At 39.2% G+C, this 27,920-nt stretch overlaps 1 protein-coding gene across 1 annotated transcript in view; it reads right to left on the bottom strand.

The window, feature by feature from the left end:
• The window catches only part of LOC141437131 (metabotropic glutamate receptor-like), a 196,416-nt gene that overhangs the window by 1,060 nt on the left and 167,436 nt on the right, over positions 1-27,920 (bottom strand). Inside the window, exons 4-8 of the mRNA XM_074100393.1 lie at positions 21,480-21,622; positions 15,521-15,691; positions 5,706-5,850; positions 575-826; positions 4-178 (exon numbers count right to left, since the gene is read on the bottom strand). Coding sequence (XP_073956494.1) covers positions 4-178; positions 575-826; positions 5,706-5,850; positions 15,521-15,691; positions 21,480-21,622 — 886 coding nt within the window. The remainder of the gene's footprint in view (positions 1-3; positions 179-574; positions 827-5,705; positions 5,851-15,520; positions 15,692-21,479; positions 21,623-27,920) is intronic.

Below are 27,920 nucleotides of genomic sequence, written 5' to 3'. Positions count from 1 at the left end.
TACCTGATAGCATAAGCGAAGGCCATGACAGCATCAGACACGAACTGCAGCTGCCCCTCGAACTCCGTGTTATCTGCAGTCAGCTTCTCCAAGCCGGAGCAGTGGCGCGAATACTGCACGTTGTAAGGAGTGCGAGGGCTGCCAGGGTAGCGGCATTGGAAATGGTCCTCCCAGAACTCTGGACAGAAAGAAGTTTTTGTTAAAAAAATTACAAGCTTTTTCTGCTGACTGTATTTTGTTGATTGTGCTTTTTGTTGACTGTCCTTGCAATGTCATCCAAACTATATTTCCGTACCAAATTTCAAGTCAATGCCATTTGCCGTTGAGGAGTTCCATCCTACGGAGACGACTGGACGGACCACTAGGATGTCACTATCAGATCATTTTTATTGCAATATTGTCACCAGATTTACATACTCGTAAGTATGCCAAATTAAAGGCAGTCCAATAGAAGTGCGACAAATTTAACTTGCAAGATTTGAATAGCACATAAATACATTCCATAGGTAAGGTACATTTGAAATAAATAAAAAAATTGTAATAGGTAATAGAAGTTTGTTAAAGAAAAACTCACCAACAAACCAAGGGTTTCTGATGTTATTCTTCACAGTCAGACCAAGGAAATACTCCTTGAAGCCGCTGACGTCGTTGGCTTGGGGCTGGACGCTGATAGTGCCCTCGACGGCCCGTTCGTTCCCGTCAGAGACCAGGGAGCGGGCGCTCCAGCCATCAGAACCCACCCAGCTGAAAGAGCTAGTGGCATTGATGCGTTCTACTGCGCGCATCACGCCAGCTACTTCTTGGTCGGAGCCGAAGATTATGGCACCTGGGTGAACAGAAAGAGAAGGTACAGATCTTCGAACAATAAACTACCGTGAGACTCACTTATATTAAATGATATTGCACCGCATAACACGTCTTAAATCGGGTTAGCCCTCCTCTAGGAGCAACGAAACTCGGCGGCTGCTGGAACACTCGCACTCTCCTAGAGGAAGGGCCACAATTATCCCGAAACATGTCAAGCCGTGGTGGCCTAGTGGTTTGACCTATGGCCTCTCAAGCAAAGGATTGTGGGTTCAAACCCCAGTTCCTGCAATGGCTCAAGTTCGCATTCTGAGAGGAGTCCTGTGCTCAGCAGTGTAACGTATATTGGTCGGGATGATGATGATGATTATGAATTGAATAAAAAGGAGGGAATAAGGCTGAACCATCTTAGGAAAGAAAATAAATAAACTGTTTTTTTCTGTGGACAAGAATACTCTCAATACAATCCCCGTCTAGCAGCCAAGAAAACGAATTTCATTAAGTTAAAATAGGCAAGACGAGGATAAAAACTAAATTAACATATATATAGCGGAATTATTGAATCGAAAAGTCACGTATTCAATGCTCAGGCAAGAAGAAAATGACCTTCCGGAGGCAGCCATTGGTTAATTTAATTTTCCATTTTGTAAATGTCAAATACAGATACAATATTATGATAGCGATTCTAGGAATGGAGGGATGGACTATTTGGCCGAGATGGACGAAAGTTTTCTCGGCGAAATCATCAACATGGATTTATTAATTAAAACACCGGTCAAGCCACGCGCACTGATATGCGGCAAATAATCAATATTGACTATCGCACCAGCCGCAGAATTTCGGCTAAACCCCAACGAAAGTTCGGCTATACCCAAAACGAGAAAATTTTGGCAAATGTGTTGCTTGTTTGAAACAGTTTTCGTGCTGAAATTCGGTCAATCTTTGGCAGTTGGTGAAAAACTTTAGTAAACGACCGATGTAATATATTATGTAATTAAGTCAACGTTCCTTGTTCGAAAAAGGACTATCCCATATCACTTCTGTGCACTACTAGGCACTTCTACATATTTACAACAGGTCATGTACAATCAAGGCCATAAATAAATGTAAGTTACCAAGACCATAGACAACGTACCTATAGAAAAAAAAATATCGATTATTTCTTTCTAATGTCAAACTTCACGAATTGACATAAACTAAAGTAAATAACTACAAACAAAACCACATTTATTATAACAAAAGAAATATTACATTAAGGGGCTGTTTCACCATCCATTGATTAGCGTTAACTGACGGTTAAATGTGATGCCGTCTCCGTCTATTCGAACAAAACAAATAGAGACGGCGTCACACCTAACCGCCAGTTAACACTAATCAAGGGATGGTGAAACAGCCCCTAAACCTCATTAAAAATCTTACTTCCTATCCTACTTATCCTACGAGTATATAAATGCGAAAGTTTGTGCGAAAGTTTGTGCGTGAGTGCGTGCGTGAGTGCGTGCGTGTGTGTGTGTGTGTGTGTGTGTTTGTGTATGCGTGCGTGCGAGCGTGTGTGTGTGTGTGTGTGTGTGCGTGTGCGTGTGCGTGTGCGTGTGCGTGTGCGTGTGCGTGTGTGTGTGCGTGTGCGTGTGCGTGTGCGTGTGTGTAACTCCTTTACGCTAAAACGGCACGACGCATTTAGATGAAATTTGGTAAAAAAAAAAAATATATTTTTATTTATTCGACTGGATGGCAAACGAGCACGTGGGTCTCCTGATGGTAAGAGATCACCACCGCCCATAAACATCTGCAATACCAGGGGTATTGCAGATGCGTTGCCAACCTAGAGGCCTAAGATGGGATACCTCCCAGATCCAGATGGGATGGGATAGATAGTCTGGAATAACACATAGGCTACTTTTTATCCCGATATCTCTACGGGATAGGGATAAAATCTGAAAATTACAACCGCTGGGCTTAGAACCATGAAATATGGTATGTAGGTAGCTGGACGTCTGGAATAACACATACATTAAGCTACTTTTTATTCCGATATTCCCACGGGATAGGGATAAAATCTTGAAATTTCAACCGCTGGGTTTAGAGTAATGAAATTTTGGAGAGTTGTTCTTAACACAACCTCAATGAAGACCATAACCTAAATTTAGGGAATCCGAGGGGAATTTTGTAAAATCCCGGAATTTCAATTGTAACTACCAGATCGAATAGCTTAAGCGTGCGGAGCCGCGGATAAACTCTAGTTACTTACTAATAAAATCAAAACCATTGACATTAAGTTTCAAATTCTTATGATCAATAATTGATGTGGGCCTGACGAGGTGAAGAAGTTCCTGAGACATTTTGACACGCATTCACCCGGTCTTATACTAACACTAGTGTTTACCCGCGGTTCGCACGCTTAAATTCCGGGATTTTATTAAATTCCCGTGAGAATTCCCACAAAATGCAACGTAATTTAATCATTGCAAGTTTATAAAAAGCTTGTAAAAACTCAAGAGGTGCTAGCCCGAAATTAAAACACACGATCTTCTGCTTGAGAGGACATAGATAAATCACTAGGCAACCACACACAACTTTACTAGTAGGTATAAGTAGAAATATCGATATTATATACCTACAATACAACACAACACCACCATATGGTAAGCAGTATAAACCTGAGAAATTAATAGTTTAATAATGGATTAATTGTAATTAATTAATTAAACGTAATTGGTCATATCCCATTCCATTTAACGCAGCAGAAGCCTCAAACCACACTGTCCATAAAAACAGCCCAAATACCTTAGATTATCCAATATTAACCCAATCAATCTCGCAAGCCATGAAACAAGGCCAAAATATCGGATAAAAACCACCCAGCCACACTTAGCCAACACAGCGTGACGTAATCACCACCCACTGGATTCAATTTCTGTAACCACTTCAGCGAAAAATTGTCTCCACTGCGCAGCTGGTATCATGGCGCGGTTCCCAGCCACAATTTATCTCAAACCCATTGACCCAACACTGGTGTGATAGGTACAATGTAGATAACATTTTATTCGGCAATTTTCTTTTACGGTGGATTACACCTTGTTTACTTTTGGAAACGTGACTTTTCCCTATGATAAACGGGTGTAATACTTCTGTCTCCCTCCTACCCTCTGTAGCCATACAGTTGGAGTGGGACAAAAAGTCCCGGAGTGCACGTCCGGTAATTTGAAGGGTTTGAAGTTGCCTTATAAATTTGATAACTTGTGGGAAAATGGGATTTAGGTGACAAATTTTGTGGTTGATAATTTTGTTTACTTTCAAATTCAAACAATTTTTGGGATTCCGTACCCAAAGGGTGCCAACGGAACCCTATTACTGAGACTCCGCTGTCTGTCTGTCTGTACGTCTGTCTGTCACAGGGCTCTATCTCTCGAGTCGTAATGGTTAGACACTTGAAATTTTCACAGATTATGTATTACTGTGGCCGCTATCAGAACAAATACTAAAAACAGAATAAAATAAATATTTGAGGGGGGCTCCCATACAATAAACGTGATTGTTTTGCCGTTTTGTGCTTGATATTAATAACGGCAACAGGTAGACGCCAGAAATATTCACAGAATCTTTAGGTGTATAATCACAATAAAAATAAATAATTAAATAAACAGTTTAGGGGGGCCGGAGCTCCCATACAACAAATTTGATTTTTTTGCCGTTTTTTTGCTAATGTCTAATGTTGTAGGTATTGATAATGGTACGGAATCCTTCGTATTCGAGTCGGACTCGCACTTGTCCGGTTTGTTTGTTTATTGCGGCCGAGGAGCTCCTCTATAGGAACAAAGTGTATGTCGAATTAGTAAATAATCATATTGCAATATCACCTGCATTCATATCAGCCGCAGAGCGTGCAAAAATTTCTGACCCGTCCTATCGGCCCTAGAAATGGAGTCGTACTCGTATCAAATATTTTATTTATTTATTATGCAAAATTGTTGTGTCAGACATTTGGTGCTTGTGACTGTACAACCAAAATGTTTAGTCACTCGGGACTCGTCGGTTGTCTTCGTTTTCCTGAAGATTCAAATGAGACAGAAAAAGACAGCCGATCTTGTGTTTCGAATTCCGCACGAAAATTGAAAACTATATACCTAAGTATATAATAATATGTATGTTAAGGGCTGTTTCACCACCCATTGATTAATTTTATTTGACGGATAAATATGATGCCGTCTCCGTCTATTCGAAAAAAAAAACGAACATCACATCACATTTATCCGATTGAACCATGGGCTAAGTGTAGTTTTATTATCATCAGGGATCAGGACGGATTAGCGTCTTTTAATTAAAGGTTAATTAATTAATTTATTCAAATGACACTTGAATTCGTGGTGATAAATAACAATTAACAAATGCTTTTAAAATAACTCGCTTAGTAAAATGTTTGCAAAAGTAGCAATTCTGCCCTCTTAAGGCAAAGGGTGGTATACCAACACTATCCCAGCCTATATACGTCCCACTGCTGGGCACAGGCCTCCTCTTAGAACAAGACGGCTTGGGCAATAGTTCCCACGCAGGCCCAGGGCTGATCGGGAACTTCACAACGCACCATTGAATTGCTTCGCAAGTTTGTGCAGATTTCCTCAAGATGTTTTTCTTCACCGCAAAGCTCGTGGTAAAATTCAAATGTAAATAAAAAAGAAAACACTTGAGTTATTTACGTAGGAGTATTACCTACCATGGTCTGGCTTAAAACATTCTGTATTAGGTGGAATAAATAAATCAAAAATTTTTTTTTTCAGATACATACCTACTTTTGCCTTACGAAGGCAGTTGTTGTCGTTGGAATTACAATAGACGGATCACAGAAATATTGCCTCTTATGCTGTACAATTTATTGAAATAAATAAATGATTAAGATAACTTACCCCTAGCTCTGGGTTTCGTGAGCAGCTTCTGGACTATGGAATCATAAGCACCCTCATCAGCAACTCCGGAGTCTTTCACCAGCTTCTCCTTGACAGCGATGCAGATGCTGTCCTTGGCTAGCAGCGCTTCCAACTCTTCAAATGCCTGGAACAATAAAACAAATGAAAAGCTTTGCATAAAGACCGGATGGTCTACCTATTGCCACTTCAACGAGCTTATTTGCTTAGCAAAGTTGGGGGGGGGGGGGGAGGGGGTCCCTACATAACGAACTAGGGTTTGTCATAGTCATAGTATTTAGTCAATAAACAATACAGGTATTGTGTTTGAAAATAATGCAACCATTTAAACACAGAGAAGAGTTCTTCTTCTACGTATCTCCTCATTTCTGATTGGATGGAGAGAAACCCCGAGCATAGCTCACTCTATAGCACGTTACGCTGAGCCACTCTGACCCTATTTATTATAAGGCCTACAGTGAAGCACCACGTCTCTGATCATCATGTCACCACTAGCAACACACACTCAACTGGTTAAAGACTTTCGTCTTAGGCACTGAGGAATTATGGACGAAAAGACGTTGAGGAGTTCCATCCGAGTTGGATTCGACGATTGACCTCCTTCTCGAAGTTAGACCTTCCTACTTGGACCGTTTGACCTAGGTAGGTATACAGGCGTCAACCTCCGCGGTCTCTATTCGAGAACTTTTTCCCAACAGCCATCTGTTCTCCATGCCCATTGCCACTTTAACGAGCTAATACATAAACGTCTTACCTCACAAGTTTCTTGCGGCACATTCTTCTTGGCAATGATGGTCTTTCCGAAAGCGCTGGTAGTTTAAAAAATGACGTGTAAAAATGACCATTGCGGCCTAATTACTAAATAAATGATTTGAATTTGAATGTATTTCTAATGAATCAGATCATATACTAACAAAGGAATTATACTTAAAAAAACTTGCGTAAGTTACGAAACATTGATTTAAGCCCAAAACCCGATTTTAACAGCGAGCCGTCATGTAATCCAGTCATTAGGAGAAAGTAATTAACTACCTACAGCTCCGTGCAAACTAAACTAATAATGAAATTAGTTGTAACACGTTTTATGTTTGCTTTCGCTGTAATCACGCGATTATTTCTATTTAAAATTAATAAATTAATGTTGCTTATACCTACACAGGGCGCACCACGGCAATGCCACTTGGAGGGAAAATATTTCAAATATTGGAAATGCTAGGGGGAGGCCTATGTCCAGCAGTGGACGTCTTTCGGCTGACATCATGCTTGAAGATAGAAAATTTTACTGAAAGACATCTCCATTTTTGATTATAAAAACAATTTTTAAGAAAAATATTTCGTGGGTGATGGTGTTGGTGATGGCATCCCACTAACATTATAAATGTGAAAGTTTGTAAGTCTGTTTGTTTGTTTGTTACCTCTTCACGTCTAAACCGCTGAACCGATTTGGATGAAATTCGGTATACTGATAGTTTGTTTCACGCAGAAGGACATACAATAGTTTTTATCCCAGAAAATTGCATAATACCCGCGGGATAGTGATAAACGAATTCTACACGGACGGGGTTGCGGGAAACTACAAGGTTATAATATTAAAGTGGAATTCATATAGTGGTACTGAAAAAAATGGAGCTGAAGGGGAAAATGTTCGATCCTTATAAAAACTATTAAGCCATATTCTGGAGTGACATAGAGAGACATTTATAGTATCGTACCTAAGGTAACGGCGCCTATTACCGTGGTACTTAAGGAAGTTTTCAAATGAGTCCCAAAAATTAAGGGTATCTAAGCTCCTTAACAAACGAGATTTTTTTTTTTATTTAAGAGCGTTTATTGAACTTTCAGTGTCTTAACTTTTTGGGCTCGTTTTAGTTATTAGTATTTGATAAAATAATTATTGAAATCAAAATACCCAAATCTTCTATTACCGTGGTAATGGACAGGCTGTGATTCTATTACCGCGAATTGAGCTTCTATTAACGAGGGTATAAAAAAACAGCAATTTTCTACCATCGGTAAAAGGAACCCGACACATGTTTTGGAACTTAATACCGAGGGATTAAAAAAAGGTAATGGCTTTGGTTCTGTATAATATATTGTACATCAAATATTTTTTGAGAAAATTTAAATAAAAAACTAAAGTATGATTCGAATAGTGTATCCAGCCCGTTGTATTTTATTATGCTTATGCCACCAGTAATAGTTTGATGTATGCATGCTGAGTAAAAGTCACAACTTTATAAAAAAAATCTGCACTTACGGTACCCTAAATGTGAATTATTTTAACAGAAAAATAAAATGTCACTCGGTAATAGGGACTTCTTTAAGAACCTATTACCGACCCAAAGATAATTGAATGGGTCGGTAATAGATTCCCATACATCCTATTACCGAGGGTTATGCGATCATACCATCGTTAATTGGCTTAATTTGGAGTATTGTAAAATCTAATTCCGACCTATAAAAACTATAGGATAGAGTTGTGTTTGATTTACAAATCAAATATACTTATTACATCCTTGGCATATATCTAAAATTACATAACTGGTAAGTAAATATAAAATTTCATCGCAATATTTAAACAACTTGGCAAAATAACGGTTTCTATAGAAACTACAAATTCAGTATTGAAGTTTTTGCTAAAAATTAAGAGTTTGTTAATACTTTTCATACCACGGAAATAGGTTTTTAAAAGCGTGAATAGATCAAGATTGGAATAACTGTAACAAATTATATAAACGATAATTTATACCAAAAATAAAGCTTGAATAACCAAAACTACCACTTTAACTATTACCGTGATATACCACGGTATTACAATCAACAGTTAAAAATGGCGCCTATCGCCGCTGTATTTTATTTTCCATTTTAATCGTATTTCCGGGCCAAAAAATATACAAAAAGTATTCAGAACTCGTACAAAAAAACTAAGAAAAGCCATTTAAAAACCATAACATTAGTTCAATTGCCATAAAATATTTTGTAAAACACTAAATAAGATTCGAGTCTGCTTGTATGTGGTGTCACGCGTTAGTATGGCAAATCCTCGTCCGTCGGTGCCATTTCGGAAAATCACGAATTGCGAGATCTTTGATTCATTCACATACACTAGCGCTAATAGATCCGTGAGTCTACTAAATAAGCTTTTATCTTGTAAAATATATTTTTTAAGAAATCTATCGGTTTGATTATAAAATGCGTATTTTAAATTGCCGCGGTGATGGCCGTCGATTTCGATACCCCCGGTAATAGGCGCCGTTACCTTATCATCATTTTTGTGAAAATCTAAAAATTTCTCCCTCGGCTCCATTTTTTTGTACCACAGTTACAAATTAAGAATAATTAAAACCTAGTATTTGCTGAACATTCCTAGTAAATAGGGCTTTTACACTTTACATTTTTTTTTAATCCTGCTTAGCAGAAAAAGGACTAGAAACGTTTTTGTCATTTTTTTCAGCCTAGAGAGAAAAGTGCTCTTGAGTTGTTTTACTAACCCTAAACCTCAAATTCTGAGAGTTAATTAGCAACCCTATCAGTATGTATTATCGTCGGATTCTGGGACAACCTGTATACGAATACGTTACTATACTACATACAACAGGTCATTTACTTAATTTTTTCACCTACTCACACAATTACGTTTTACAATGCAAGCTTGCACTCCTGCACGTTTAAGGCAAACTTGCAGTAAATGCACTCGTGGGAACTGGGAATAGGGAATAGTTCTACTTTTAGGAAACGTTTTAGTTTTTATGGAAAGTGCTTCGTGCGATTTATTAAGTTGATATCGTTCCGGGAGATGTTAAACACGGTTTTATTTCCGGTAAACTTTCTGAACTGTGTAAGCTGTAAAGTTTTTCGGTTGTGGCAAAATACAAAATTGCACGTTTTTCCTTTTTTTTAGGGCCCATGGATGGATAAAATATTTCAACAGATTTATTTTATAGAAGGTGTTAACTAAATAACAAAAAATCTGGGACCACTCAAAATCTTTTCATTTTAAGCTAGTGGGTTGCATTTATTTTCGAATTTATTTATTATTTTGAAAAATAATAATTCGTGTGTTTTGCCAGGTCAGTAATTTCACTTGATTTCTCTAACTCAGCACTACACTCATGATTTTTATTTGTCAATGGCGATTCGACTCACATGGAAATTGTACTTCTTAAATTTTACACCCTTTCTTTCCTTCTTCTTTGCTGCATCTCACTTTAAGTGGGGTGGAGTCCTTAATTCTACACTACAGTTATTTGAAACATACAAATGTCAAAGTATTACGGTAGTACGAAGGTACTAATTTATCGTGTTTGTTTTGGTAACATCAACGACACAGATTTTAAAATTCGCTTTCGAGTGTGTGCCCCGATTAAGGGATTACCGAGTATAAATTGAGGATTTGTCCGGTTGAAACGGAATTAGTTAACCTTTGGGTAGATTACGGTATAAATTTGTCGAATCAAAAACATTTTTAACTCTTCACTGGGCGGGTTCATCATCATCATCCCAGCCTATATACGTCCCACTGCTGGGCACAGGCCTCCTTTCAGAATGAGAGGGCTTGGACAGTAGTTCCCACGCGGGCCCAGTGCGGTTTGGGAACTTCACACACACCATTGAATTGCTTCGCAGGTTTGTGAAGGTTTCCTAACGATGTTTTCCTTCATCGCAAAGCTCGTGGTAAATTTCAAATGTAATTCCGCTCATGAATTTGGAAAAACTCAGAGGTGCGAGCCGGGGTTTGAACCCACGACCCTCTGTTTGAGAGGCGATAGGTCGAACCACTAGGCCACCACGGCTTTTCATTTGGATTCAAATGGAATAAAAGTAATGACTTTAGAGAGAGGAGGAAATCCTAGAAAAATAAGTATGAATAGGTATGATCGTTTTCCGACAGGAATATCGCTAGATAACGTTAACTAGCCTATTCCAGAAACCCTTATTAGCTGCAATCAGCAGTCTCGCTAGGATCAAACATGATTATGATGATCAATTATGCAAACTGACTACGACGTCAATTAACACTACTGCATCTAATAACAATTAATCTGGCTTATTTGGGTGCAGAAGTCTAATTAAATAGAACTGAATTTCTGATTACTGTCACCGGCTTATAAGTACTTGTTTAAAATAAAATGGACTAAATTTCAAATGTAATTTCGCACATGAACTCCGGAAAACTCAGAGGTGCGAGCCGGGGTTTGAACCCACGATCCTCTGCTTGAGAGGCCATAGGTCAAACCACTCGGCCACCACGGCCGGGCGGGTTGTGAGGTAAGTAGTAATTAATTTTTATTCTGCTCTTGATTTTTTGAACTCCTTGTCTCAAAACAATTCCATAGTAAGACTGCTTCATTGTTAGCTTGTCTGTCTCTCAAAGCAAATGTTATTTTTTTTTATTATGAGAGGGAGACAAACAAGCAAGCGGGTGATCGGATGGGAAATTATCACCACCGCCATGAGTACCAACAACTCAAGGAGAGCCTTGGTCTTTAAAGAAAGTTTAAGCCAGTTTTTTGCGAGCCCCGATGTCATAATTCTCTGGCAACACTTCTAACGGTAGCTAAGGTACCGACACAGCTCAATGAATTGCGAAACTGAAATGGCAGTGGACGGGGCACATTGCTCGCAGGACTGATGGCCGATGGGGTCAGCAGGTTCCCGAATGGCGTCTGCGGACCGGGAGACGAGCTGTCGGTAGGCCTCCAACAAGGTGGAGCGACGACCTGGTCAAGATCGCGGGATCGCGTTGGATGCGGAAAGCACTAGACCGGTCTGAGTGGAGAGCCTTGGGGGAGGCCTATGTCCAGCAGTGGACGTCTTTTGGCTGACATGATGATGATGTCCTCTAACGGAAGCTGATTTCACAGTGTACAATTTCAATTAGACAGTTAGACTTAACTGTCAATTCAGAAAACTGTTTTACCAATTCTAAACAATACAAAACAATGAGCATAGGGTTGGTGCATTTCCCGCCCAACGTATTGGGATCACAATCCAGCGCAGAAATGCAGACAGCCTTATGGGCACTCTTCCGCAGGGACTTGGGCGAATTGTAATAGGTATAGTTAAGTTATTTTTAGTATAGTTTTACTTCAATTATACTATTAGAATAATGCGTTTGTTAGATGCAATCCATACTAATATTATAAATGCGAAAGTGTGTTTGTATGTTTGTCCGTCTTTCACGCCGTAACGGAGCAACGGATCGACATGGTTTTTAGCATAGAGATAGTTTATGGGCCCGAGAGTGACATAGGCTACTTTTTATCCCGGAAAAATGCTCAGTTCCCGTGGGAACAGCGCGCGATAACCGAATACCACGCGGGTGGAGCCGCGCGCAAAAGCTAGTTGTTTATAATGTACGTTTTATAGTACCGCTTGTACCCGAATACATAAATAAATAAATAATATTTTAATACCTCAATACAATGAACGAAAATAATTTCTTTGCTCACCCGCGACCTTATTATGATAGGCTAAGTTTATGCAAAAAATATGCATGTTTATGAAATTCCTCCACCTCATACTGTAAGAACACACACAAATCACACAAGTCCATTTATCACTACCACCACACTAAACTGACGCGTTTCGAACTCAACCAGAGCTCATCTTCAGAGCAACACAACCGTACACCATGCAACCAGATGTTAGACTAATAAACCACAACAACCGTTGCTCTGCATAGTAACGCCTGATTCAATAAATTATCTCAATAAAATTCAATACAATAGGTCATGTAGGTATGTGAACTTGACTCTTTTTATCAAAATTCCGGCTGGACGCAGGCGAAGTCGCTGGCAATAGCTAGCATACCTATAAATAACAAGAAATTGATACAAATTGCCTTTGCGAAACTAGTTACAGGCCGCCTTGTGCAAAACAGCTGCGTCAGTACGTATAATAACCTCTCATTCGTCGTATCATAGGGGTGCCCCTTATTTCGCATAACATTAATTGTCCTAATATGAATTCGCATAAGAGATTTGGCATAACATAATTGTGCATAACAGCAATTTTGCATAATTACAAAGAAACATAACACTTATTTAGAATAATAATTAATCCGCATAATTGAAATATGCCTCATTATTAACAAATGAATACGCATAATTTTATCAAGCGAGTGAACTAGCTTGTTCAGGGCAAAACCGACTCGGTTAGGTTAGGTTCAGAAGACTAAGGCTGGAGCGAAGCTTAAGTAAACTTCTGTAAGCTAGTTGAGAAAGCAAGATAAATACGAACTTTTGCGACAAAATACGATGGAAATAGTAGATTGATAACCAAGGGTGGAAAGTGACCCATTTCACCCGAGATATTTCTGACGCTCGAACGAAGTGAGAGCGCCAATAGTTCGAGGGGAAATGGGTAATTTCACCCGAGTTAGACACTACTTTTCGTTTCGAATGTGAGGAAAGTAAAATACTACAAAAAAGAAGAGAATAATAATAAATTAAATTGACTGATATCTAACGTGCAGGTGGTAGGACCTTGTGCAAGGTCCGCCCGGATTGCTACCACCATCTTGCTCGCTAATCCTGCCGTGAAGCAGCAGTGCTTGCACTGTTGTGTTTCGGCGTGGAGAGTAAGACAGCCGGTGAAATTACTGGCACCTGAGGTATTCCATCTTAGGCCTCTAGGTTGGCAACGCATCTGCAATACCCCTGGCGTTGCAGATGTTTATGGCGGTGGTGATCTCTTACCATCAGGAGACCCACTTGCTCGTTTGCCATCCAGTCGAATAAAAAAAAAAAAAAAAACCTCCAACCTTTTCGCACTGGCCACTTGCCACGTCCGACTATAAAAAAAATCGAGTTGGTCACGACACGACCAAGGAGCTTATATAATACAAAACTGGAGGTTGAACGCCGAACGAAGAAGTTTGACCTTTGTTACTGATTTATATATTCCATCTCTTTCTTCCACATTTCAAGAATGACTTCCATCTTCCATCATTTCATGATTTCTTCTTCTTTCCATCTTTAGTTAGGTTAAGAAAGGGAAGGAAGTCATTCTAATGGGATGGGATGGAATATATTCATGACATAATAAAAGTCAAATTTCTTGTTTCAAACGGATGTTCGGCGTTCAACCTCCAGTGTTGTAGGTATATAAGCTCCTTGGTTGTATCTAAATGGCCAGGCCGAAACGCGAAAAAAAAAGTGTCATTGACGTAACTCAATTATCTTCGACTCCGTGGCTAATCGTAAAAATAAAAAAAAAATACTTTCCACCCTAGAGATGAAAACGCAATTTTCCACCCGGCTATCTATCCATGAAATTTAAACTTTACGAACAGGAGAGATGAAAAACATTATTCACTATATACATATCTCTAGAATTTCACATTTCTATTATTAATTATATTCCTCCTTTTAAGCCAACAGAAAGATGTGGTTTGCAGCTATCGCAGCTTCAATGAAAGAAAGTCCCTGCTGTGCTTTGTGAGCTCGCCGAGTCAACAAATTAATTTATAGTTCTTTCATAACGAAAAAGTTGGTGAAATTCCGTTTCAAAATGTAAATTACAATTAAATTAAACCCGTGAAAAGCTGTTTGCAAGCACGTTATGCGGACATTAAGTTTAATGTAGTTGGTTGCAAAAAAAATGGTAACAATGAAGTAGCTGGTTGTTTTTGAGATTTGTTTTGTGAACTAGGACTTTTAATGCATTATTTCTGTTGCACTGTTTGATGCCCAACACCCAACCCACACAAGTCTAAGTTTGTATTTTCGATATGGGTTTTAATTACGGGATGAAAATACAAAAAGATTCCAAAAAAACAATCCTAATTTGATTGCTTAATAGCGACATCTCTTGCCCGGGTGAGCGGCTAGTTTCAATGGGGTGCTGAAAGTTTCTCGATGAGGGCTACAGCATAGATGTCGCTAGTGTCGCTGCTTAAGTGACTAAATAAGAAAAACAAAACAAGCTGAGATATGTGGTCCATAGGAGAAATTCGTGTCTGTATCACTGTCCAGTGGTGGTGTAGTGGCACGGAATGCCGAGGATCTGGGTTCGATTCCCAGCGCTGGTCTTATTTTTCTGGTTTTTCTATGCATCTATATTTCAGTTTGTATTTTCCACACAAGTCTGTCTTTAATGCTTCATTTCTTTACTTTTTATTTTTGGGAGAACGCTAATTAGGATTGTCTAAAAAAAACAACTTCTTTTTATATAAAAATGACAATTATTAGAAACTAATTTCGTTGTTTTTTCACAGAATTTCTTTACTTTGTTAAAATATTTTTTTCAACTATTTATTTTATCAAATTGCTGGCAAACAAGCATGGGGGTCTCCTGATGGTAAGTGATCACTGCCACCCATGGACACCTACAGCATAATTAGGACTGCGGGTGCGTTGCCGGCCAAAGGGGAGGGGACAAAGGAGGGGGAAGGGGAGGGGAGTAAAAGGGGGAGGGGAGTTGGGCCTCTGGATCTCCCACTCACCGTAGGAAACACAGTAGCAAAACGACTACTTCACGCCGGTATTCTGTGGGAGTGTGGTACTAAACCGGTCGAGCCGGCCCATTCGTACTGCAGCCAGCAACGGGTTACAGTAAGGCTCTAACACATGTAAATTACTACACACTATTTTGGTTAATGACATTAGAGTTCAATGTAGTTGTGCCACACCAATACTTGTTTCATGAATCTGATCTGCATGCGTTATGTTGAGCATCAGCATTACTTTATTTTTTATCTGTGGTTAAGTGGTAAACTGTCACTAGCTTGTGTCAATGTCAATGTCAAAGATTTGAGAAAAATACAGTACAAGATCGATGGAGTAGATTGGTACCTTGATTCCATAGCTGGACTCCTCGTAGATGATAGACACGTAGCTCCAGCCCAGGGTCTTCACGATCTCGACCATGGCGCGCACTTGGTGCAGGTCAGAAGGGATGGTCCTCGTGAAGTACTCGAAGCGAGCCTTGTTGGACAGCTCCGGTGACGTAGAGAAGAACGAGACCTGGAGAAGAAAATGGGCAATTTTAATCAGTCGTTTGGGGGAGGTTGCAAAACCATCTGCACTTTCGGTCAGACGAGGTAGGTCAGTCACTGATCAATTATTAAAAAAAAGTTTTTGCAGGAAATATTTTTATTAGAAGCATTTTTGTAGGCTGTATCTTTTGTTGTCTGAACTTCTGTTGTTGCGCATTCCTGTCCCCACCTTCCAAAAACATCATCCAGTCTATCCGACCATTACAAGTAAGTGGGTGAAATCGAATTGTAAAATATCAAACATTGTAATTAAAAATTTGAAAAAATAGTCTTAATGCTGGAAAACGCGTCTAGGTCATCCCGCCATCTCCGCTTTGGCCTGCCGCGGCGCCGATAGCCATCGCGGGGCATCCACTGTGTGGTGACCTGTGCCCACCTTTCCGGGTGCATGCAGCAAACATGGCCTGGCCAAAAAGTGCCGACAGGACGAGTTGGAAATCCAAGGAGGGCTTTGCCCAGCAGTGGGACATTACAGGCTAATAAAAAAGAAGAAGTCTTTTTTATTATTATTATTTTTTTGTATTTTTTTTCTCTTTACTTGTATAATATAGTTTTTAAGTATTTTATTTGTAATTATATTTTTATGAAAAAATGACTTTCTGCCAAGTTTTTGCGGCGCATTCTTCTTGCAATGATGGTCTTTCCGAAAGTGCTGGTAGTTTAAAAAAATGACGTGTAAAAGTGCCCATTGCGGCCTATTTACTGAATAAATCATTTGAATTTGAGTTTGAACTTAACGGTTGGGAAAACGTTTGCTGAATACTTTTTCTTACTATACTTCGTAATTAGCACTATAAAATAGATGAATTTCATTTGCTTCTCGTAGTATTAAATATTTATAATCATGAACTTTTGCGTTGCTTAACCGCACGTCGAGGAGTAAACTAAGTTTGTCAATTTTTTTTAAACATCGATGCCTACAAATGAATGCCTGATTCTATACAGTAATTAATTGGCACCAATTAATACCTTGCTGACATTTGACTCCATAATCAGATATTGCGGGTATTACCGCGCGTTCCACCCCAATTCAATTTCAACCACATCCAACGGTATTATTTACATTATACCCTAATGCATTTTGTACACAAATATATTAATAATTCTATGAACATTAATCACTTGTATGTTAAATTGCTGGCTGCAGCAATTCTACGCATGGCAGGGTTTCATAGTTTTGACAGAACGTTCTAATAATCCATTAGTCTGCGGGTCAGTGAGATTTCGGGGTTTATCAGTTAAAACACTAAGATTTGTGAAAATATTGAATTCAGTCAGACATGTTGGTTGCATGAATGTCCTGTAGTAGGCTGTATTTTTAACTTTACTTAGTTTTAAAAAGCCGTGGTGGCCTAGTAGTTTGACCTATGGCATCTCAAGCAGAGGATCGTGGGTTTAAGCCCAGGCTCAGTCATCTTTGAGTTTTTCGAAATTCATGTGTGAAATTACATTTGAAATTTACCACTGGTTTTACGGTGAATGAAAAGTGCACAAATCTAAGAAGCTATTCAATGGTGTGTGTGACGTTCCCAATCTGCACTGGGCCCGCGTGTGAACTAACAATCCAAATTCACACATACTGATGATGCTGGTGAACTTTGCAAAGCTTTGAGCAATAGTAAATTTAATTTTGTGTTTTCTTCGGCTGAATATCGCCAATTGTATGTAATATCGATTTTTAAAATATCGACGATCAAAATATCGAACCTAACCTACTTTCGACATTTTGACCGTCGACTTTTTAACATTAGATATACTACGAGTAATTTTCGATAATAATATTCAGATACGTCCCCGTTCTTTTGGCACAAAAACTTTGACACGTCTTAGAAACATTCAAAATGTCAGTTTTCTATCAACTGGACGTGTGTTGAACATGTGCTCAACGAAAGTTAGATTTGAAGGCAACAAATTTACTTATTCCATAGTAAAGCGTCATCGTCACATTATTTGCCCCACATCCAAAACCACTTCTGTTCCAAATATGTCACGATCAAATATACCTACTCTATGGTTTCCCCTATATGCTGATACATGCGTAATTACTTAGGGGGAAACGTAATCACTCAATACAGCGTATGGGCAAAGTGGAACTAATACAACCCTCCCAGAAACGGTACTACGTACGTGCTCCATTTCATAGAATTAAACTTAGGTACTGTCGTTGGAAGTACCCTAGTGTTGTGGCATACTTTGTTTAATTTAAAATTAAAACCGGCCAAGAGCGTGTCGGACACGCCCAAAATAGGGTTCTGTAGTCATCACGAAACAATTAAGTAATATTTTTCTAAGCATTTCGTATTTTGTACGGAATATGGGGGACGCTCGATTTTAATGAAAATTTGCAGTTGAATATTTCGCAAACAGATCACTGAATCGAAATATCATCCTGACAACCCTCAATGGTTTTAAAAGGGTTGTACGTTGCTTTACAGACAAAATTTTAATAGAATTTCGTTTAACTGGCATTTTTTATCATATTATCGTTTCATAGAATAATAAATACGCAGAACACTTACTTTGAAAAAAATTAAATCATTGATTTTTGTTACAAATATAATGTTTTGTTTAGATATTCATATCAAAGAATAACAAATCAAATATTCATTATTCTCATATTATTTAGTTATAACTAAAACTTATTACTAAGAAAAACATGCAATTCGTTTTCTGATGTGGTCGCAGTTCTAACCAAACCTACTTTTCTAGTAGCAAGTCGTTTCTGACTAGGTCACTGTTCTAACCTAACCTAACCTTACCAAATTTTCTGGTAGCAACTTCTAACCTGTTTAATATATTTTATCGAACAAACAATATTTGTTAAAAAAATCTACAATTTGATAAATAATAAAGTGAGATTATAAAGATGTATTGAATTTTTTTTCTATTAAATATGTTTAATTCAAGCAAATAGTCGTTGAAACAATAATATTCGAAGTAAAAATACAAGGACCAAATATTATAAAAAACATTTTCTGCGAAACGAAATTCTATGAAATTTCTGTCTGCGAAAGAAGGGAACACCTTTTAAAAGACCTATCCAACGATACCCCACACTTAGTCGAGAAAACTTATTCATCCCCACTTTACGTCTATCCGCTAGGGTACCCTTAAATTTTTTATTTTATTTTATCACTGTCGGCGTGACTGATATGTGTATATTCATACCAAATTACATCTTTCTAGTACTAAAGGTCTCTGAGCTTAGCCGCGGACGGACCGACATACAGACATAAAGACAGACAGACGGACAGACATGCGAAACTATAAGTTGACTCATCATCATCATCATCATCAGCCTATGTTCGTCCACTGCTGGACATAGGCCTCTCCCATGGCACGTCACTGAGCACGATCCTCGGCTACTCTCATCCAGCTCTTGCCAGCCGCCCTGCAAAGATCATCGCTCAACCGAGTCTGAGGACGTCCTACGCTACGTTTGCCGATCCGTGGTCTCCACTCAAGAACTCGTCTACCCCAACGGTTATCGGTTCTTCGGGTTATACGGTCGGCCCATTGTCACATCAGCGTGCTAATGCGGTGGGCTATGTCGATAACTTTGGTTCTCTGTCGGATCACTTCGTTACGAATTCTATCTTTCAGAGAAACTCCGAGCATAGCCCTTTCCATAGCACGTTGAGCAACTTTAAATTTGTGGACCAGCCCTAACGTGACAAGTTGACTACGGAATCCTAAAAAACATGGTCAGAACAGTGTCTAATATATTTAAATAATCTAACTACCGCGATCCCGCGATCTAAACCAAGTCGTCGCTCCATCTTGTTGGAGGCCTACCGACAGCTCGTCTCCCGGTCCGCGGACGCCATTCGAGAACCTTCTGGCCCCATCGGCCATCCGTCACCATCCATCCATCCATCGCGGGATCGCGGTGGATGCGGAAAGCACAAGACCGGTCTGAGTGGAGAGCCTTGGGGGAGGCCTATGTCCAGCAGTGGACGTCTTTCGGCTGACATGATGATGATGATGATGATGAATCTAACTACACCCATTTGGGTTAAAACCTAAATAGAATAGTATTTTTTACTTATTCAGGAAACTATCCGTGCTACTTGACAACCACTGCTCCGTCAAAAGTATCCGATAAAGAAGAGCACCGGTTAAATTTGTGTATTGTCTGATAAAGCTCAATCCCTCAGATTCTAACTGGCAATATATAACAGTCAACGACGAGCTCCCTTACCATGACGCGCCCAGAAACTTAAGTAAATCAATTTACACTCGACGAACGAAAACGAATTCAATTTATTTTGCTAATACGATTGTCAACAATTCAAGTTACAGCACCGGCATTAATTCATATAACGTCGCTTAGAACCGATCAATATCACGGAATATGGTGAGTGACATAGCCCGTTTATTTCGCTAAATGGAGCATGGAAGGCAAGAAGTTTGACTGTATCAAGTCTTGATTATAACGCGGTGTGTGTTCTTGTTGAAGTTAAGGATGGCGTTCTGTCAGTTGTTCTTATACATTACTTTGTTTCTCTTGAATCGTTTTCTCTATTGGAGGGAGAAAACCGTATTTAAATCCGTTGCTTACATACGGCGGGTGAATTCGTTTTATTCTTTGTTGAATGCCTTAAAATGAATTAGAATTATCTCAACAGACGACCGGTATTAGTACCCTTGTAAATATATTTTGAATGTGGTTAAATATGTTTTCATAGATGCCATGCTTACCGTTGTTGGTAGATTAAACAATGTTGTAGTGCTTCTGGCAATTTGGATTCAAATGGAATAAAAGTAAAGACTTTAGAGAAGATGAAGAAATTCTAGAAAAATAGGTATGAATAGGTATGATCGTTTTCCGACAGGAATATCGCTAGATAACGTTAACTAGCCTATTCCAGAAACCCTTATTAGCTGCAATCAGCAGTCTCGCTAGGATCAAACATGATTATGATGATCAATTATGCAAACTGACTACGACGTCAATTAACAGTACTGCATCTAATAACAATTAATCTGGCTTATTTGGTGCAGAAGTCTAATTAAATAGAACTGAATTTCTGATTACTATCACCGGCTTATAGGTACTTGTTTAAAATAAAATGGACTCAATAAGTTTACTCCTCGAACTAGTGCAGTTAAGCTACGAGTATGCAAAACTGCACGATTACAAATATTTTATAGGCACGCAGTGCGTAGATTGGGTAAAATATGCACTATGCACGACAAGGTTTACTACCCGTCTCATTGGTGGACGTCCTACGCTGCGCTTGCCGATCTGCGGTCTCCCTTCGAGAACTTTTCGGCACCAACGGCCATCGGTTCTCCGTGCTACATGGCCTGCCCAGTGCTACTTCAACGAGTTAATTAACTTGCGTTCATCTACGTGGTAAGGTAAGGTGGTAGGACCTTGTGCAAGGTCCGCCCGGATTGCTACCACCATCTTGCTCGCTAATCCTGCCGTGAAGCAGCAGTGCTTGCACTGTTGTGTTTCGGCGTGGAGAGTAAGACAGCCGGTGAAATTACTGGCACGTGAGGTATCCCATCTTAGGCCTCTAGGTTGGCAACGCGTCTGCAATACCCTGGTGTTGCAGATGTTTATGGGCGGTGGTGATCTCTTACCATCAGGAGACCCATTTTCTCGTTTGCCATCCAGTCAAATAAAAAAAAAATATATACGTATCTCCTCCTTTCTGATTTGATTCTGAAGAGAAACCCCGAGCATAGCCCTTTACGGAGTTCGCTGAGTAACTCCAAGCAAAATTAATGAAATAGTAGCAAAATACCTGTGGTATTCTGAAGAGTCGCAGCAGATTGGCAACTTGTACTGAAGTGACGCTTGATGCCGCGCCGACCACTCCTGATATAACCTTCCTCACTGCAGTAGCATTGCAGGCAAATTCTGCGTCATCTATGTTGCTAATCGAACCTGAAACAAATTAGACTTAATAGAATTTATCGTAGGCTTCACTCGCGCAACCCTTTAGGACTAATAGTTGTTTTGAAGCTCCCTGGAGTTGGGTACGTGCAGTCAGGTTTTATAGCCTATGAGAGTCTATACATATATGCCTGGGTTCTTCCTTCTCAGTCTTCCTTAATGGGTTATTCCTGACTGCACGCCCCCAACTCTTGTAAAGCGCCACAAATTGTTAAATTTTCAAATCTAAAACAAGTAAACAAAAAGTCCTAGTACTTTTGGCCCTTAAGGCTACTGAGCCCTAAAAAATAGTCGGCTGCAAATTACGGGAATTTACTAAATTCTTATGAGAACTCCCAAAATAGCACAGCGGCCTCACTACCTTTAATCTGTCATCTCCCAGGATAACAGGATCAAAGGAATTTGGGCACAAATTTGTGCCTCTGGGAGAGGACAGGTTAATGACCTAACCATAAAAAAATCATTTTTAATACAAGCTTTTTTTGCTGACTGTACTTTTTGTCTACTGTACTTGCATTGTCACCCAAACTACATTTGCATACCAAATTTCAAGTCGATGCTATTAATCGTAGAAGAGTTCGGTCCTGCGGAGACGATCCTGGCTAGACTACCAGGATGTCACTACTAGATTATTGTATTGTCACGCGATCTACATAAGTATTCCAAATTTCAAGTCAATCTGACTACTGGAAGTTTATCAAATTTAACTTGCAAGATTTGACTACAGACTGACAGACAGACAGATCGACAGACAGACAGACAGACAACGGGACAGGTGAAACTAAATAAAAGCTTGTAAAAAAATCAAAACGTTTCTTATGTAAGCAGGGTGCAAATTTTTTAACATGACACTTTATATTACCAGCGCTTTTCGAAAAACCATCATTGGCAAGAAGATAGTGCCGCAAAAAACTTGTCAGAAAGTTAAATTACAATTCTCAAAACTATGAAAGCCAGCAAATCAAAGCAAATTTACAATATTTCTTGTATTTTGTTTCTTTTCTTTTGTACAATAAAGACTACATACATACATACAATATATATAACCAGGCGCAAATTGCACTGGCATACTGCCAAGTCACACTTCACATTACAAACACACGCACATCACATCAATTATTTTCTGTTTTCGGTCTTGGCCAGGTCTCATCATCAGTTAAGTACTCCTAAACTTTATAGTATGCTTTCTTCAGGAGTGCACTCTTTATGCATTGTTTAAAAGAGTTGTGCAGCGATTTCTATGCTTTAACGGGGACTTTATAGTAAAATCTCACGCAATCTCCCACAAAAGATTTACTTTCTTTCTGCAGACGGAATGGAGGGACGACAAGTCGCTAGTACTTAGTTTGTTATGGGTTTTTGTTCGCTCGGCCCTCGTGGCATGGACAAGCTGATCGTGGATCACAACGGGAAGGCTGTCATCTCCAATGACGGAGCGACCACCATGAAGGTACAGGAGATTGTTTATTTTAAAATAACTAGACAGTTGCTCGGGACTCCAACCGCGTAGGGTGCGTTTATCTCTATCCCGCGGGAACAATGCAATTTTCCCTTGTCGTCCGAGTTACGAGTGTTAAGATTAACCAGTGAATTGGAATTTTAGACAGATCCCGTGGGAATATCAGGATTTAAAGTAGCTTATGTTGTTCCAGAGATAGCTATATATCTGTGTTCCAAACTTCATCCGAATCTCTCCAGTCGTAACTTGAAACAGTAACAAACACACATGAACGCTCGCACACACTCACAAACTTTGGCATTTATGTTTTAAGTAGAACGACGTTCTTTAGAAGCTGCACTGGCAATGTGCCAGATTGAATGGTTAAAATTTGCGGGCTCTCAAGTATCGGTCGGCTGGTTTGGAATTGTACTCGATGAAAATTGTTCGCTGCTTTTGTGCATTCTTCACTGTTTTTTTACTACGAGTACTAACTGGTAATCTTAGCTTGCTCTTACTAATTAAAACGCGAAAGTTTGTATGGATGGATGTTTGTTTGGATGTATGTTCGTTACTCTTTCACGCAAAAACTACTGAACGGATTTAGGTAATATTTACACTGGACTAACATATAGGCTACTTTTTTATCCCGATATTTCCACGGGATAGGGATAGAATCTTGAAATAATAACCGCTGGGTTTAGAATCATGAAATTTTGGGATGTAGGTAGCTGGACGTCTGCAATAGCACATTTAAGCTACTTTTTATCCCGATATTCCCACGGGATAGGGATGAAATCTTGAAATTTTAACCGCTGGGTTTAGAGTATTGAAATTTTGGATAGTTGTTCTTGACACAACCTCAATAAAGACAGTGATCTAAATTTTGGGAATTACCAGAAGAAGTTTGTAAAATCCCGGAATTTCAATTGTTAGTACTAGATCGAATAGTTTAGGCGTGCGAAGCCGCGGGTAAACTTTAGTAGTTAATAAGTTTGTGTGCCAAAACATTCTTGTTCACTTTGAATTAGGCCAAATGCAAACGGTATTTTAATGAGGATTTATGTCCGTGGCTTCCCGTCACGGAACCATCTATTACGAGGACATTTCATAAAATGCATTGTTATTCCTTTTTTACCCGACTGCGAGGAGGGTTATGTGTTTGACGCGTATGTACAGGGTGTCCCAGAAGTACCACGTCACAGTGACACCAGAGGTAGGCCAGCTCAAGAGGAACCTAACCAACCTAACATGACCCCAGTAAAAGTTGCACGGTTTTCGAGTTATTAACGAAATAAAGATTTTTGAGAATTTTCCCCTTTGTCTTAACATTTTAAGTACCAGCATCGACTTGGAAAGCTTTTAATAACAGTTTTTTATGTGTATCAAATCACGAATAGCCACTTCAGAAGTGCAAAGTGTTATTTTGTCAGTAACTACCGTAAAATGCTGAAAAGAAGATCATTAATCTTGATTTATGCTGTCTGAAAAACATGAATTTCAACTTTAACCATCTGCCATGGAAAAAAATTACTAGAAACGAAACAAACAAATAACTTCAATAAATTAGGCATGTTATGCAGATTCAGAAATGGTATGACACATGTATCTTAGTGCAATAACACTAGGCATTCTTATCACTTTGCTGATGCCGCAAGTTAAGCCGTCACTGTTAAGTAAAAACATGTTCCATTACTAATTTATTGAATCAGGCGTTACTTTGCCGAGGTCCATATCAATGAACTGAAACAATCACCTACTTTGCTCACCTGCGACCTTATGATAGCTACGTTTATACTAGAAATGTGTGTTCATTCAGTTCCTCCTCCTCCACACTGCAAAAATACACACAAATCACACAAATCCATCTGTCACCACCACCACACTACACCGACACGTTTCGAACTCAAACAGAGCTCATCTTCAAAGCGACACAATCATTCAGCATGCTACTAGATATCTGGTAGCATCATCGCATCAAATAACGTCGCTACTTTGAAAAAAGCTCGTACCTCAAAATCGATGATTTTTAGACATGTTGACTGCTGCCTAGACCCTTATCAGGTATGCATAAAATCCTCCTTATGGATCCTTATCATTATGGACTGCAAATTGCATAAAAGGAGAATGAATGAAATTAATGAGTAAATGTCAAAATCCCGCTGTCATGTCATTACATGATATGTTCTTGTGTGTGTGACCTCAACTCTGGTGGCACTACCTTAGACCTTGTGTTTCGTGCGATACCTGTGCTCCCTGTGTTCCCGTATTCGTTGATTCTTAAACTTAATTGACTTGGCTTTTATCTGGACTTTGATTTGTTTTTTATTTGGACTGTTTATGGATCTGAACGACAACTTGGCGCTCTTTCGGACACTGATTTTGCATTGCGAAACTCTTTAACAACGATGGCAAATCACCAGTACATGCATAGTGAGTACGCTGACATGCACTTGATTTATGGAGAAACGAGGCATGTTTCAAATCGAGGCAATGTTTCGTATAACGCAAGATTGGCAGCAAGATTGTACTCGGAGCGATACCCAAATCGTAATCCAACTTTAAGAGTGGTCAACGCTTATCGAGAGGCTACCCGGAGCGAATGGCCGAGAAGGGAGACCTCAGATTGTGGACGATGATGTGGTATTGGAAGAAGTAAGAGCGGACCCAGGGACTTCTGTGCGAATTGTGGAACGCCGCACAGGCGTTCCCAAATCCTCAGCACAACGAATTTTGAAGCGTCATCAATACCATCCCTACCACATACAACGCGTCCAAACACTTCTTCCAGCCGACTACGCACATCGTGTTCAATTTTGCCAAAACATGATACTGATGTGGAGACAAAACCCGAATTTTTTCAATGAAATATTGTGGACTGACGAATCGGCTTGCAAAAGGGATGGGTATTTTAATTTACACAACGTCCATAGCTGGCAGACAGAAAACCCACATGAAGAACGAGAAGTAATGTTGTAAATGTTAATGGACAAATTGTGGGACCGGTCGAGTTGCCTTCTATTCTTAATGGTAGAAACTATTTACAGTTTTTTGCAAAACGACCTGCCTGGTTTATTAGAAGATGTACCGTTGGCACTGAGACGAACCATGTGGTACCAACAAGATGGTTGCCCGGCACACTACGCTCGGCTAGTCCGTGAGCACCTCAGCGATACATTCCCAGAGAGATGGATTGGTCGATTGGGACCAATTTTATGGCCACCGCGTTCCCCGGATCTAAACCCACTAGATTTTTTTTATTGGGGATGTTTAAAAGACAAAGTTTACGCGAAACCAATACTCTCCGAAGAAGAATTAAGACAACGAGTATTCGACGCGGCCCGTACCATATCGGAAGTCAGTTTACGAAAATTGAGCCGAAATTTTATTAAACGATGTTTTTTGTGCATCAGAAACCACGGGAGACAATTCGAACATTTATTGTGACCTAAATTTATTAAATGAATGAAAGATAAACCTGTTTTTAACCACCCACGCAAAAAGAGGGGTGTTATAAGTTTGACCGCTACGTCCGTCTGTCTATCTGTGGCACCGTTTCTCTTAAACGGGTTACTCGATTTGAATTTGGTTTTTTATTTGAAAGCAGGTTTTCTAGCGATGGTTCTTAGACATGTTCTATCAAAATCGGTTCAGCCGTTTTTGAAATATTGAACTTTGAAGTGACAAAGTCGGGGTTTTCCATCTTTTTCTTGTTAGGTTATATCCGTCCGGTCCTTTAGGATCCGGTCCTAGCCTCCAAAAGGGAGACAAACATTAGTATTTAGCCTTCGTGCATTAATAAAAATGGAAAAATAATTGTGTCAGATAACATTATTATTAGCCATTGCTGTACACAGCATTTTTGTACCACTTAGCAGGGATCGTTTCGGAGTTCCAGTTTTAAGTTGGTTCGATAGGGCTTCGCTAAAGTGATAAGAATGTCTAATGATCTTGCAGTAAGATACATGTGTCATACCATTTCAGAATCTGCATAACATGCCTAATTTATTGAAGTTATTTGTTTGTTTCGTTTCTAGTAATTTTTTTCCATGGCAGATGGTTAAAGTTGAAATTCATGTTTTTTCAGACAGCATAAATCAAGATTAATGATCTTTTTTTCAGCATTTTACGGTAGTTACTGACAAAATAACACTTTGCACTTCTGAAGTGGCTATTTCGTGATTTGATACACATAAAAAACTGTTATTAAAAGCTTTCCAAGTCGATGCTGGTACTTAAAATGTTAAGACAAGGGGAAAATTCTCAAAAATCTTTATTTCGTTAATAACTCGAAAACCGTGCACTTTTACTGGGGTCATGTTAGGTTGGTTAGGTTCCTCTTGAGCTGGCCTACCTCTGGTGTCACTGTGACGTGGTACTTCTGGGACACCCTGTATGTAAGTATGTTTGTATGTCTATTTCTATGTCCTCTCGTTACTACTCAACGGCTTAACCGATTTTCATAAATGATACGTCATTAGATTCGTTTTAATGACGCGAGTGATACTGGTACATTTAATTCTTAAAAATCAAAATGGCGGATTTTGGCGCCAAATTGTAAGTTTTCAAAAATGTTTTTTATTCAAACCTACCAAGTGGGGTATCAAATGAAAGCTAATAAAATGCCCATTCTAAAAATATATGGGTTATAACCATTTTAATATACCATTTTCACAGAAAAGTGTGAAATAAAACAATAAATAAAAAAATCTAAAAACCAGATTGCGTTAAAAAATACTAAAAAGAAGAAAACAAACCTAGTGGGCTAGAACTTTGTTAAGAAGCTAACTTAAAGTTCAACAGTCGGAACCCATTTAAATCGTGACGCTCAAAAGTTCTAGCCCACTAGGC

This window comes from Choristoneura fumiferana, chromosome 17 (genome assembly GCF_025370935.1).
Source record: "Choristoneura fumiferana chromosome 17, NRCan_CFum_1, whole genome shotgun sequence".
NCBI classification, from domain to species: Eukaryota; Metazoa; Arthropoda; class Insecta; order Lepidoptera; family Tortricidae; genus Choristoneura; species Choristoneura fumiferana.
Note: the sequence above shows the minus strand (reverse complement) of the source record. Positions and strands in the feature narration are given on the sequence as shown.